Source organism: Ovis canadensis, chromosome 18 (assembly GCF_042477335.2).
Source record: "Ovis canadensis isolate MfBH-ARS-UI-01 breed Bighorn chromosome 18, ARS-UI_OviCan_v2, whole genome shotgun sequence".
NCBI lineage: Eukaryota > Metazoa > Chordata > Mammalia > Artiodactyla > Bovidae > Ovis > Ovis canadensis.
Window position 1 is genome coordinate 15214562 of NC_091262.1, and position 14545 is coordinate 15229106.

General features: G+C 52.0%; 1 protein-coding gene across 2 annotated transcripts in view; it reads right to left on the reverse strand.

Moving 5' to 3' along the window:
• ATP10A (ATPase phospholipid transporting 10A (putative)) overlaps positions 1-14545 on the reverse strand; it is a 180640-nt gene that overhangs the window by 48038 nt on the left and 118057 nt on the right. For both annotated transcript variants that reach the window (XM_069560244.1, XM_069560245.1), the window contains 4 exons: positions 11338-11423; positions 2819-2925; positions 2326-2457; positions 654-784 (listed from right to left, as the gene is read on the reverse strand). In XM_069560244.1, coding sequence (XP_069416345.1) covers positions 654-784; positions 2326-2457; positions 2819-2925; positions 11338-11423 — 456 coding nt within the window. The remainder of the gene's footprint in view (positions 1-653; positions 785-2325; positions 2458-2818; positions 2926-11337; positions 11424-14545) is intronic.

Consider the following 14545-nt stretch of genomic DNA (forward strand, 5'->3'; position numbering starts at 1 on the left):
CCACTCCCACAGGCCTGTGGGCCATAGTTGCTCAGTTAATGATGAGGACTTGTTTGGGAGGCAGGGGGAACTAATGATAACAAAAACTATAATAACCAGTGCTGCAAACTGCAATGTAATATCCTGAAACGACTCCTGGAAAAGAAAAAGCACAGCGGTGGAAAGACTAGTAGAAGCTAAATAATGTCTGGAATCTTGTTTGTGGCAGAGTCTTAAAGCTGGTTTCTCAGTTTTGACCATGTACCATGGAAATGTAATACACTCACATTAGGGCACATTTGGTGAGGGGCATGTGAGAACTCTCTGTACTATTTTTTGAAACTAGTCTGTTGATCTTAAAATCATACTAAAATAAAATGTGGGCTTTTCAAAGAAGTAATTGAGTGAAAAAAAAAAACAAAACACTGATCCAAAAACCAACCCCTCAGAACCTAAGAATCTTAAGAACAGTAAAGGAGAACTTTAACTTGAAAAGCACCCCAGGGAAGGTCCTTTAGGTAAGTCAGGTGGAACACAAAAGACAATACATTCATCAGGTTAATCTGTGCTCCACCCAGATGCAGAATCTGTAGGAAGTTCTTAGAAGACTGTGGTGACTTGAAGTTCTCACCAGAAAGCTAAAGCAACTGGCATACAGAACTTAGTATTGTTACCTGCAAAACTATTATCATTGTCAAAAACGAGTAAACTGCAGCTGGGACTGGGGATAAAGAGGTGCCATCAGACTCAGGGACATCAAATAATGATTTCTTCTCTTGATAGCGCTGCACCCACAGTCCATGTCCTGTAGCAAAATTCAAAGAGAAACGTCATCCACCCAATAGAGAAATAAGAGTAGTGCTAGGCCAAATCACAGCAACACTTTAAGACTGTCACTCAACACAAGCACAGTGGGCTTTGTCCACCCAACTGGCCACCTAAGAAAGCAAAGCCCATGGTACTGTTGGCACCGTGATCAGAGTGCTGGAAGGCAGGCCCTGGGCCTGGAACTCTGCCCTGGACCTTCCCTGTCGCTGGCACCGAACAGCACACGGTCACAACGTGGGAACTGGGTGTGTGCGGGCAGCTGCCAGTGAGGAACCCCAGAGATGAGTTTCCTAACATGTGTCTTGCAACACACTGCTGCTGCTGCTGCTGCTGCTAAGTCGCTTCAGTTGTGTCCAACTTTGTGCGACCTCATAGACGGCAGCCCACCAGGCTCCATCATCCCTGGGATTCTCCAGGCAAGAACACTGGAGTGGGTTGCCATTTCCTTCTCCAATGTGTGAAAGTGAAAAGTGAAAGTGAAGTTGCTCAGTCGTGTCAGACTCTTCGTGACCCCATGGACCATAGCCTACCAGGCTCCTCCATCCACGGGATTCTCCAGGCGAGAGTACTGGAGTGGGATGCCATTGCTTTCTCCTTGCAACACACTAGTAGGCTCTGAATACTGCCTGTTGTCCCTGCTTGGAGATTCAAATTTCACATCTCACAGACTAAGAACCAGTGAAGTTGCTCAATCATGTTTGACTCTTTGGGATCCCAGGGACTATAGCCTACCAGACTCCTCCATCCAGGGAATTCTCCAGGCAAGGGTACCGGAGTGGGTTGCCATTTCCTGCTCCAGGGGATCTTCCCGACTCAGGGATCAAACCCATGTCTCCCACATTGCAGGCAGACGTTTTACCATCTGAGCCACCAGGGAAGTCCGACAGACTGAGAAGCCAATGGCAACACACATGATCTCACCGTGCCCAGCTGATGACAGAGCCCTTTCATGCCCACACACCTGTGCCTTTAATAGGCTCTGAAACCCGTCACACCTGGGCATGGTGGCAGCTGAGTGGGGGCACAACCGTCATTTGCCCGGAGGCACCACGTGCTTACCTGCCAGGCACCCCCAGGCAGGTGAGGTCTGGAGGCCACGGGAGGCTGCAGGTGCCAGAGTCAGATCTCAGCCTAACTGCTAGCCCCTTCCAGAACCCAAATAGTATTTGCCCTGTTTTCCCAGAGTCCCTTTTAGTAGAATTTGTGCTTCTACTGCTCTTTATTCCTGCTGTCAGAAGGTCAGTGTCACTTTTTCCACTGGAATCATTATAGTAGACGTGATTAGGCTGTCCTTCCACCCAAGAAGTTGCCCATTCCAAAAATACCGCTTTGCCGAGCTCATGCACTGAGGCGTCTCCACGTGGCCTCACTGGGACAAACACCCTGAGTCCCAGCCCGGGACAAACGTGTATCATTTATTTGGAGCACCAGGTCAGAAGGCGATAGAAGCAGCCTGGCAGGCACGCCTGGGGGCCGTCCAGCAGTGCCCACTCCTCACGGCCCTCCAAGAAGACTCACCAATGGCTGAGAACAGAGACATGCAGATGAGGAGCAGGACACACCAGAGCACGTCGCAGTTCATCTGCCTCTCCAGCCGGCTGCGCTTGTAGCGGGGGCCACTGTTGTTCAGCAGAGCCTTAGTCTCATGTCCTGCAGGGCAGACAGAGAAGAGCGATGCATCAGGGCCAGCGCGGACAGAGGGACTCAGGAGGCTGCCACCCAGCGATCCACAAGGGACAGGCTCAGTCAGAAAACCGGGCTCCACAATGCAGCTCACATGTGCGACCGCCTGGGGGCGATGCAGAGAAAGAAACAGGCTGACGTGCTAGGAACACTCCCGGTCCAGGTACTATTAAACATTTTCCTTCTGTTCTCCTGGTTTCCTGCAGTGGGCTTATGCTACTTTGATAATCAGGAACAGAACAAAACAGTCAGGGAGCCATGTCCAGGAACATCCAGCCCACTGTGGCAAGCCAGCGCCTGTCCCAGACGGGTGACACGCAGCACCCACCTGCATAGATGACAATACCAACGACGGCTTCCGTGTTTCGGAGGGTGCAGCCTCGAAGCAGCAGATTTTCTTTGTAGAGTCCAGCCTTTTTGCCATTGCCATGTATGCTGTCAGGGAACAGTTGGCACGGGTCAGGAGGGTGCTCACTACTCAAGCAGTGCCACCAGGGAAGGCAGGCCCAGGCAAGGAGCTGGACAAGGGAGGGGCGGAGGGGCCCAGTGGGTCTCAGCAAGAGCGGAGGTGGGGCTATGCAAACTTCTAGAAGCCTCCCCAGAGCCTGATGTTTGTTATTTACTTTGCCCCATGGGCTTTGTGGAATAATAAGAAATGTATAATTTCGTCTCTGCTCCTGGTACCTGACACAGGGCTCCTAGAATAACCTTTTATTCTAATAATTAGCCCCAGTACCTGGCACAGAGCTCCCCAAATTCTTTTAATTTCCTAAGTGATAAGAGCACTAGGAATGTCTGCTGTTCTAATACTTGGTCTTTGAGCCTGGCTGTTCCTGACACACAGGACTGAGCCTGTCACCCATGGGATCTGATACTCTCCCTGCATGGCGTCAGAATTGAGTTAGACTGTGGGATAGCCGGCTGATGTCACAGAATTGCTTGGTGTGAGAAAGACCCACACATCAGAATTGGAAGCAGGGCCACTGTAGGCTTGTCACCACAGAGACTGGCCACAGCTTAGAGAGGGCAGAGCCCAAACTGGGGCCCGAGGTGGGAAGCCTGCCTGGGAAGACCCTGCCAGGTGGGCTCTGCCCACGGCCTGCTCACCACAGAGAACACTGCTCACCAGTACACCTCATGTTGTCACAAAGTACAAATATTTCTCTAGAAAAAGGGATCACATTGGTTTCAACAATACTGTCTACATTCTGCTCTTCTTATAAAAGGTCATTAGAAACATCAAAATGTTAAATTTGATGTGATAAATTCCATGAGACAATTTTATAATTTGGCTTATTGGGCTTCCCAGGTGGCTCAGTGGTAAAGAATCCATCTGCCAATGCAAGGAGTCACCTGAGATGTGGGTTCGATCCCTGGGTTGGGAAGATCCCCTGAAGGAGAAAATGGCAACCCTCTCCAGTATTCCTGCCTGAAGAATCCCATGAATGGAGGACCCTGGTGGGCTGCAGTCCATAGAGTCGCAAAGAGTTGGACATGCTGAGCGACAGAGCACGAGTTATTTAGATTCAGACTATACAAAGTTCAAGCAACTGCTTTTTAAATTCATCTTCTTGACCCATTAATGGCAGGCACACCCTCAGCCCTGTTAGCCAAGGCTGTCTTATGCTAGGGCCTCACTGGTGTGGAGGGGGTCCCAGGAGCCTGATGAATGGGTCACAAGGGGAGGCCCTGGAGGCTTCCAGAACTTGAGCAGGGGCGCAGCCTGACCTCTGTCAAGCAGGCAGTGGCCCCCGCCTTCCACAAAGCCACCCGCTCACAGCCTAGGTGGACAGGCCTCTCCAGCCCTTGTGCCCACCCCGAGCCCCGCCTCCTTCTCTGAGGTCCGGAGACCAATCAAAAACCCCTGCAAGTACCATCCCTCCCACAGCTCCTAGCACAGTGCCCACTGACCAGAAACAGAGCTGGTCTGGAGAGGAACAAGGTGAAAAGGAGCCCATGAGGTGTTTTCTTGGAGCAAACAGCACTTCCTGTCACTTCAGTCCCTGGCCACCTGCATGAGGGACGTGTCAGACACAATCCACGTTCTTCACAACCAGGGAAATCAAAATATTTCACAGTGAAGAAAAGAAGCTAAACAAGATAAGGCCAAAGCACATGCTGAGGGACACATTTCCTGCAAACCTGGTATTTACCATCACAGCATCAGTTTCTGCAGAAGTCATGCAAAATAATGTGCAGGCCCATGGGCAGCCAACCCTGTGTAATACCCGCTTTGTGGCAATTCCAGAACAGAGTAAAGTTTCACTTTAAAAAGAGATTCAAGACTTGAGACCTCAGTGCCAGGTAAGGTGTCAAGAGACCCCCATGTGGGAGACGTCACACACAAAACCCAGCTCCACCACCACGGTTCTCTCTGCAACAGCCAGGCATGGAAACCACTCCTCAGGACAGCAGCTAAGGACACGTCATCTAAACCAAACCAGTTAAGTTTATTCAGAACAAGAGATAAACTCAACAGAAGCAAGAAAAAGGCATTTATTCCATTAAGCTTCCTTTGACATGACCTACACCTTTTAGCAACTACTGTGCTTTCTAATGAGACCAAGTCAGACCAGAACTGATCTCGGCAGGTTCATCGGCCTGTTTACAGCTCCCGGCTGCACACACCGATGATGAGGACTGTGCTCTAAGTGATGACCCTGCACCAGAAAGGGAGAAAGGCTGGAGAATGGCGTCACTTGGCATGCTTGGTAGCAAAAGGGCTGCCTCGGTCTCCGGAGGGGGAAAGTCCCTGCAGAGGGCGGCAGGGTCCCGCAGGCTCAGGGCTGACTCTGGGAAGATGCATACGACAATGTGAGCCCACCACACTGCCCTCAGCAGCTCTTTTTTATGGGCTGACGTGTGTTCTCCCCCAGAATTAGTTTGTTCATGTCCTAACCCCAGTATCTCAGAATACTACACTTGGAGTCAGGTCTTTAAAGAGATGATTAAGTTAATATGGGGGCCTATGGGGGCATATGGGTGGGCCCCACCGCCACAGGCCTGCTGTCTCTGTAAGAGGAGGAGACTCGGACACAGAGTCAAACACAGGGGTGAAGGCAGTGTGGGGACATAGGGAGAAGGTGGGCGTCTGTGCGCTCCGGAGAGGGAACTCGGGAGACGCCGGTCCTGCCAACACTCGCATCTCAGGCTTCCAGCCTCCAGAACTGTGAGACAGTGTGTTTCTGTGGTTTAAGCTGCCTGGTCCATGTCAGCCCGAGCAAAGGGACACATCCTTTAACGTTTAATCTGAGCCACGCAGAAGAGCTCCTGGGGGGTGGCCAGTATCCTGAGGTCCCCTGTGGTCCCGCAGGCTCTGTGGTCTGCAGGCAGGGACCCCAGAACCCACTTCACAGAGGACTTAGGACAAGAAACAGGGCCCAGCTTTACAGCTGGAAATGGAACCTTGAATCAGAAGACAAAACCAACTAACCTCTCGGTTTTATTCATTCTTTAGGAGTAAGTGAAAATGGTTAACCAGTGGCTTCAAAGGCCACCATCACTCTGCCCTGGGGCTGTTGGGCGAGCGGAGCGCTCATGGCCAGAGTCTACATCCACAGCAACTCTCTGGGCCGCCAGGGCCCAGGGCAGTGGAAAAGGTGGGCAGTGGCAGTATTTCCAGCTCCTCTCTCTGAGGATTTCGTAAGTGCTTCACTAAGGGGACGGGGCTTCCCAGCTGTCACAGTAGTAAGAATCCACTTGCAGTGCAGGAGACGCATGAGAAGTGGGTTTGGTCCCTGGGTCGGGAAGATCCCCGGGAGAAAAAGCGGCAACCCACTCCAGTATTCTTGCCTGGACAATCCCATGGACAGAGGAGCTCGGCGGCCTGAGCAACTGAACACGCATGCAAGCTAAAGGGACTGCATTCAGGTCAATGAGCAGGGGCTTCCCTGGTGGCTCAGCGGTAAAGAATACCCGCCCGCCAATGCAGAAGACACAGGTGTGATCCCCGACCCAGGAAGATGCCACATGCCGCAGGGCAACTAAACCCCGTGTCACAGCCACCGAGCCTGCGCCCAGGAGCCGCAACTACTGAGCCTGAGCGCTCTGCAGCCTGCGCTCAGCGACCAGAGAAGCCACGGCAGCTGGAGAGAAGCTCCCCTCCTCCAAAACTGAAGGGAAGCCTGCAGGGCAGTGAGACCCAGCACAGCCAAAACGAAATAAATAGAGTTATAAAAGCCAGTGGGCGTTAAAGCACACTGGAGTAACGAGGCGCCTAAGGCTTTTAAAAGCCTGAGCTATGTTTCATATACTGTGAAATTCATCCATTTAAAGTGTAAAGCCCAGGTTTTTTTGGTATATTCACAGAGTTTTTCAGTAATCCCCAGCAGCTAATTTTAGAATGTTTTCATCAGAAAGAAACCCTATGCCCATTGGCAGTCACTCCCCATTCCTCCCCCACGTCCAACCCTGGGCAAACCACAAATCCCCTTTTTGCCTCTAAAGATGTTCCTACTGTGGGCATTCACCCAATGGGACCGCACCGCACGGCTGACCCCACCCTCTGGCACGAAGTGCTCCGACTCACACCGGGTCTTTCACTCCACTGTCAGCCACTGTTCCGTCCAGAATTTGCTGGCAGCCGAGGTTCAGACACACAGGATAACTTTCCTAAGGGGAAGGGGATGAGCTGGGACTCTGTCTGGGGATGTCTTGGCACAATCTCAAGCAAGGTTAGTTCTCCAGCTGCAAACAGCTAAGGTTTCACGTTTGGATTAAGAGTGAAACCCGCTGGACTGCCTGGTGGCCTGAATGGGGCTACAGGGCAGCAGCTGAGCTGGGCTGAAGGCAGGCCACCAGAGGCAGACGAAGAAAGCCAACAAACCAGGAAACTGGCTCCGCAGCTGCTCTGGCCCTGAGGCTCTGGCCCTGAGGCTAAGCCGCAGCTCTTCAGCCCAGGGCAGCCCCAAGCCTGAGCATCAGGATGAGAGGCAGGCAGAGGCCCCCTCCCCCCTTCTGCTTGGCGGAGGGCTCAGGACCTGGAGGAGGACTCGGGACCTGGGCCCAGGCCCCTCTCCGAGGCCCTGCTCAGCCGCCTCCCACTCCCCAGCACTCTTCCTGCAGACCTCTGCCCGAGTCACAGAGGGAGGCGTTTTCAACACACCGCAGCCAACAGCTAGCTCCAGAGCCCCGCAGCCAACAGCTAGCTCCAGAGCCCCGGCTGGACAGGCCTGTCCACGAGAGGGTCCCATCTGCACCCTGACATCCTTGTAGCAAATCCAAAATACTGCCCAGTAGAGAGAGCAAGGCGCAGCTGCAGGGGCGGTCTAGGCACTCAGGACCTGGGTGGGCCAGGCTCTGGTGGAAGCAGCAGGGAGGATGGCCTGTTGGGAAAAGTGAGAAGAAGCGTGACAGGGTAACAGGGCTGGACCAGAGCTGGGAGAGGTCCCTGAGGCGGCAGCCCTTGCCGCATAACTGGGTGGCGCCAGCGAGGAGGATGCGGGAGTGCCTGCTGGAGGCGTCCGCCTGGGCAGCTGAGTTGGCTGCTGGAGGTGTCTTCCCGAGAAAGGCTGCAGGGGCCAGCGTGGGGGCGGTGCTCAGGCTGCAGGTGGGCGAGGGCCGCAGGACATCCCCTCTCAGGTCACTGCAGTCCCCGCCCGTGGAGGGCCCCTGGAGATCTCCAGCCGGCCTTTGTTATTTCTCTCTCCCTACCAAGTGTCCCTCCTTTCTTCGAGGCTTTCATTCCCCACTTGGCCCTTCCTTTTCGAGACCCGTTTCTAGAGTGGTTGAAACAGAAGTCCTCCTCCGTCCCCATCATCAGCCCCCGCAGCAGGACCCTCCCTCCAGGGCTCCCGCAGAGTCTGGCACGGCCGCCTTCCTCCCGAGCCGGGCTCCTGTGCTCATCCCATCGCGCTGCCCTTGGAATAGCATCCCTGGCCCCTGCTCCCGGCTGTGGGAACCGCTGTCTGTTCCCTTCCTCTCATGCCCTCTGACCCTGACCCACGCTGGTCTGTTGTGTCGCCATCTTCAAACACAACCTACAGACAGGGGCTCCTCAAACCCGTAAATCCAGCTCCTACTCCCCAAACTCCTATCATATGCATTTTTTCTATCAGCTGGGTCATTCCACCAGATGAACTCGCCAGCTCCTCACAGGCAGGGAATCCCAACTCCTATCTCTCCTCCACCAGTTTCTTCCCTGATCCTCACATAGGAGACAAGCCATCCTGCCGGCCTGCTCATCCACGTCCACTGGATCTCCCTCCCCAGGGAGTATTCGAGTTCTCCCCTCGGCCTCCCTGCTAACTGGGCTCTCCCTCCTCTATCGTATGACAGCATTGACCCAGAAGCAACGACCGTAATAGTAGCCGGTGTCTATTAAGCACCCTCTCTTCTGAAAGCCTTCCACATACTAAACTGACAAAGCTTTGCACCCATGACACAAGGGCCTCCTGGATTCTCCCTATTATACAGATGAATAAAGTAGAGTAGTTCACCGGCTCTGCCTTGTTAGAAAGCATGGGCTTCAGAGTCAGCCAGCCTCAGTAAAAGCCAGATGTAGTTAATATCCCTGTTTAACACAGAGGTATTAAAAAGCAGAGATACTTTGCCAACAAAAGTCCATACAGTCAAAGCTGTAGTTTTTCCAGGAGTCATGTATGGACATGAGAGTTGGACCATTAAGAAGGCTAAGTGCCCAAGGATTGATATTTTTGAACCATGGTGTTGGAGAAGACTCTTGAGGGTTCCTTGGATCACAAGGAGATAAAACCAGTCCATCTTAAAGGAAATAAACCCTGAATATCCATTGGAAGGACTGATGCTGAAGTTGAAGCTCCAATACTTTGGCCACCTAAGGCAAAGAACTGACTCATTGGAAAAAGACCCTGATGCTGGGAAAGACTGAAGGCAGGAGGAGAAGGGGACAACAGAGGATGAGATGGTTGGCTGGTATCACTGACTCAATGAGTTTGAGCAAGCTCCTGGAGATGGTGAAGGACAGGGAAGCCTGGCGTGCTGCAGTCCATGACGTTGCAGAGAGTCAGACACAACTGAGCAACTGAGCAATAACCAACAAACACAGAGGGAGCTCCCAAGGGCAGAACCGAGAGCTGCTGATTAGGGGCTGAAGCCCCTCCAGCTCCAGTCCCAGTCTGGGGCAGGCAACAATTGTGTGTGGGTGGTCTCACCACACAGCAGGAGGGCACCGGCCGCGATACAGCCTGGAGAAGGAGGTCAGAGTTGTCACCAAAAGTTACCCATCAGCAAGTATGCCCTCAGAATGTGCTCCCTAGAGGCTGCCCCCACCGCCTTCACTTCAGGGTCTGCTCTGTTCTGCCCGCTGGGCCCTGGGTGCCAAGGATGGTGTGATGTGTACGAAGTCTGGGGCTGGGGGTGGGCGGTACCCACAGGGGCTGGGAAACCCACAAAAGACCACTTTCAGATGGAGGCCTGAGTATCTGCCCCCCAATTTACAGCTAACATTTTAGGACTTTTCTTAAGAGTTTTACCCTCTTTTAACCAGGCCCTTTAAGGGGTGATCTAACCCTTCCAAGTTCCAGTTGATCCTCAGGCAAGAACAGGTAAGCACTGGCAGTTTCAGCAGGCATGAACATCTCTCGCCCTTTATGGTGCATACTTTTCACTCACTGACTCTCCCATCGCCCTCAACAAGATGGGGACCCCACTGCAGGCACACAGGCAAAGCCTCGAGTGCATGCCGAAAGCTCTTGCAGTGGAGCCCCTCCAGAAGCAGAGCTCCAGCCCTGCCCACGTGTCTGTGGTGGCCACGCTGCACCTCAGCCTCTAAGCAGCATCCTAAGCAGCTGGCCCCGCAGAGCTGGACACTGCGGGAAGCCCCAGGTCCCCGCATCACACCTGCGGCCCCAGGCTCGGGTCCACACAGCTGTCCCCCGGCGGGGCACCCCCGCCAGTGGCAGCTCCACAAGTCCATGTGACCCCTGTTCTCTCCCACCTCCCTTTTCCCCACGCTGCCGGTCCACGGCCTGCACAACTCGATTACAGGAATTTCCAACCATTCGCAGAAGCACAAGGGTGGCCTTACTTCCCCTGGACAGCCTCCAGCCCAGCTTCAACAAGGACCACCAGGCAGCTGATCCCATGTCATTCATCTACCTTTCTTGTCTCTGTTTTAGGGCAAGGAGCTGGACTATTTATTTAACATGCTCGAGGATTTTTAATTTTGTTTATGTTTCTGTGTTCCCCTGACTACAGTGAAACAAACAAGACGGAAGGCATTTCTTTGTATTCAGTTCACTGCATTATCCCCAGAGCCTTAAAAAGGGCCTAGCACATAGTAGGTGCTCAGCAGATACTTGTTCAGTGGCTGAGAGTATGAATGAAGGCAAGACCTCCCAGGCAGGCTCCTTCTGCCTGGCGTCTGTGCTTCCACTTATGGGGTCACGTGCAGTCACCGTGTTTCTCACCCCCCACCTTCCCAGGCTGCTGGACGGAGGGGATCTGACCAGCGCCCACTGCTGACAGACTCTTGTCAAGCAGCCCCATAAGCTCAGGGACACGGCAACAGTCCTGAAAGGCTGCACTCACACATAGACACACACTGCCTTATACTATACACCGTGGGCCGTCCAACAACATGGGTTTGAGCTGTGTGGCTCCACTTATTCGCAGGGTTTTTTTCGGTAAACACAGCATTACACCATCCAAGCTTGGCTAAATCCACAGGTGTGGAAGTGCAGATCCAGAGGTCAGACTATGGGACTTAAAAATCTGTGGTCTTGGTACCCTGGCAGGTCCTGGGATCAATCCACCATGGACACTGGCGGGGGTTGGCACCCCACACCGCAAGCTGCTCAAGGGTCGGCTGTACACACTCATATCGTTTGTCAAACAGAAGGGTAAGCCCAGGCAGAGGTCTATACTCACATGCACCCACGGAACCTAGTCAGGTCGTTGTTGGGCTTCTCACACTCGATTATGCTGGTGAACGTCAGAGGATTGAATTCAGAGACCTAAAATAATAGCAGGAGCACATTAGAGAGATCTGGGGTCAGCCTTGTCCCTCTAACAGTCACTTGCTTCTTGGTCTCCCACCCACAGTGGCAGCCTTTCATGAAGGGCTCTGTGTGTGTAACCTGCGCGTGCACACACACACGTGCGCGTGCACACACACACGTGCGCGTGCACACACACAGTGCTTGGCCTGTGCATTTTTGTTTCTACAGTGAATGACAGCTGTCAGTGAGCCCACAGGACTGTAGCTTTAATGTAAATTTAGCATATATGGTAGAAGACGGCAGGGATGAGTTGAGTTTCTTGAGACAGATCAGCACCTTCCAACTTTCTACACGGATTTGGAGAAGCAGCTTCCATCTGAAAAAAAGGAGCTTAGGATAAAAATATCATTTCCTTAACATGCTCTAAAAATTCTTCACAGATAACATTTAAATAATCTGTGTGTAAGCCAATCATTTATTTATCTTTCTGCTTGATGAAAAAGTCAGAGCTCACCACAAAGGAAGCCCTTCACTTAGAGTCTGGCACCAAGAGATGAAGCGAGGCCTGGCTCGTGTGGAGAGGGAAAGGGCAAGAAGGGTGTGTGGCAGGTAGCGAACCAGAGACACTGGGACACACCTCCAGTGTAAACTACTGAGGCCCATCTACAGAGTTTTAAAACCAGCTTGCTTTGATCAGACTGGCCATTCTGTTTTATCCATCAAGTGTCATCACGTGGTTAAAAAAAAAAAAAAGAAGATCTGCCTTGGCTCACGCAAGCCTAGCATCACAGAAAAAGGGTAACTGTTTAAACATCAGAGGGATGGTAGAAACACTGGTGACCCCCCTTCCAGGTAACGGTTACTCCAGCACAACAGCGCCCCCACTTGGCAGAGAAGATCGCTGTGAAGGTAATGACTCAAAAGTCAGCCTGACTCTTTTCCAGGGTGTCATGGACGTTGCAAGAACTCACTACAGAGTAGTAGCTCGATTCCATAGCTGAAAAGAAAGCGCCACTTTAAAGACTCTTCTTGAAGTTTCATTAGCTATGGGCGCCTCTCTCTGTGGACTGAAATGCCCTCTGGCTCTGCTCCAGAGTACGGCTATGCTTGGAGGAGTGTGTTTATTTCAGGCCTTGTGGATCCTCCTGAAGCCAGGCAGTTGCCTTTTCCAGAACAGACCTCTGCCGATGCAACGCCCAGGACGGCCCTGAAGGGGGTGAGTTCCCCAGCACACGAGGGTTATTCTTGGCAGACAGGGAGGGCGGACTTAAAATACTCTGTCTCTGTTTATGATTCTTTCTCTCGAAGAAAAATGCAACGTACATGGCTCAAAGACTAGAACATTCTGTCTCTGGAGCGCCAGAGCTGCCTTTGTAACGTCCTACCAATAAGCCTGTGCCCTAGGGAATGTGTGTGCCCAGGGCACGGGATGCCTGCCTTCGTCTGCTCGTTGGGGAGGATTTTCAGACCTGGAGGGACCCGCAGAGACTGTTCTGGGTTGAACTGTGTTTCCCCGCTCCCACCCCCAGAATCCACGTGTTGAAGTCCTAATCCCCAGTACCCCAGGATGTGGCTGCATTTGGACACAGGGTCTTTACAAAGGTAAGTAAGGCACAATGGGATCATTAGGGTGAGCCCTCATCCCTCATGCGGTCTGCCTGCTGTCCTGCTAAGAAGAGGGAATCTGCCAGCACGTGGACATGCACACGCACACACACACGCGTGCACACGCATGTGCTGAGGGATGACTGGAAAGAAAGAGGGCGGAGACACCCATCTACAAACCAGGGAGAGGAGCTTCAAACAGCGCAATGCTGTCGACACCTCGACCTTGGACTCTGTGGCCTCCAGCACTGCGAGAAAATAAATCTGTTGTTTAGGCCACTCTGTAGCCCTAACAAACTAATATAATATAGAGCCCATCTTTAACTCTCCCATTTAAAAAGAGTTTTGTGTCCGGAGCACATCTTTTGGATGAGAAAATTCTACTTACCTTGATTGTTTCCAACTTAACTGACAATCTCTAAATACCCCCATGTAAGAAATATATTTATTATTCTCTCCACCCAATCATTTACCCATCTACTTCCTGCCAAACTGTGTTCAAGGTGGTGCCCAAGTCACCCACCAGTCAAGCTCCTATTGACCCAGCCCCAGAGCAAGGACAGAAGGTCCAGTCCACCATTCTATGCCACGCATGCTAACTCCATATTTTTAATATGGGGAAGGTGAAAGAGTTCTGGAGATGGATGGTGGGGGTAACTGCACAAGACTCTGAATGAGACTCTGAATGTACTTAATATCACAGAACTGCACATTCAAAAATTGCTAAAATGGGGGAATTCGCTGGAGGTCCAGTTAGGACTCCGCACTTTCACTGCAGGGGCATGTCAGGGTACTAAGATCCCATAAGCCCGTGGCATGGCCAAAAAACAAACAGTTCAACATAACAAAGAGGTTCCACAATAAAAAGTTTAAAGAAAACAAATATAAACAAACACTGAGAACTGACTGTGAGCAGAGATGAGTCATCAAGTAGCACCTAGCTCAGAAGTCCAGGAACTTCAGCACAACTGTAGAGCCCCTCATGCGTAAGCCACCGAGCACGCCTCTATACACGCAGCCCTGGCGTCGTCATCATGCTCGTCAGCTACAGCTGCAGCGTCGGAGAGCTCACTAAATGCCGAGTACTGAGCTACACGCTGTTCACCACCCCTCACAGCACCACAGTGAGGTCCATTTTCAAACCATTTTTAATGCGGGGTGATGAAGGACCATGCCCACGGTCACGTGGCCGGGGGGTGACTGAGGGAGGCTCCTCAGCTTCTCAGACATCCAGCTCAGCAGCCTCGCCAAGACTGCCTTGCACTACTAAGAAAACATGATGTAGATATGCATAGATATAAAGATAATATATATACATATATGAATATGTATAAGCCAGAAAGTGTACAATTGGTTCGACAGAAATTGCCAAACAAACATGCCTTAAAGTTTTAATGTTTTCAAAAACATGTGTCAATTAAATGTACCCCCTTCCCATCTTCAGCAATGCCCTTGGATGCAGAGTTAGCACCGTTCACTCAAAACTGGAGCAAAAAAACACCAGGAGCCCTAGGATCTACTCCTGGTTCTTC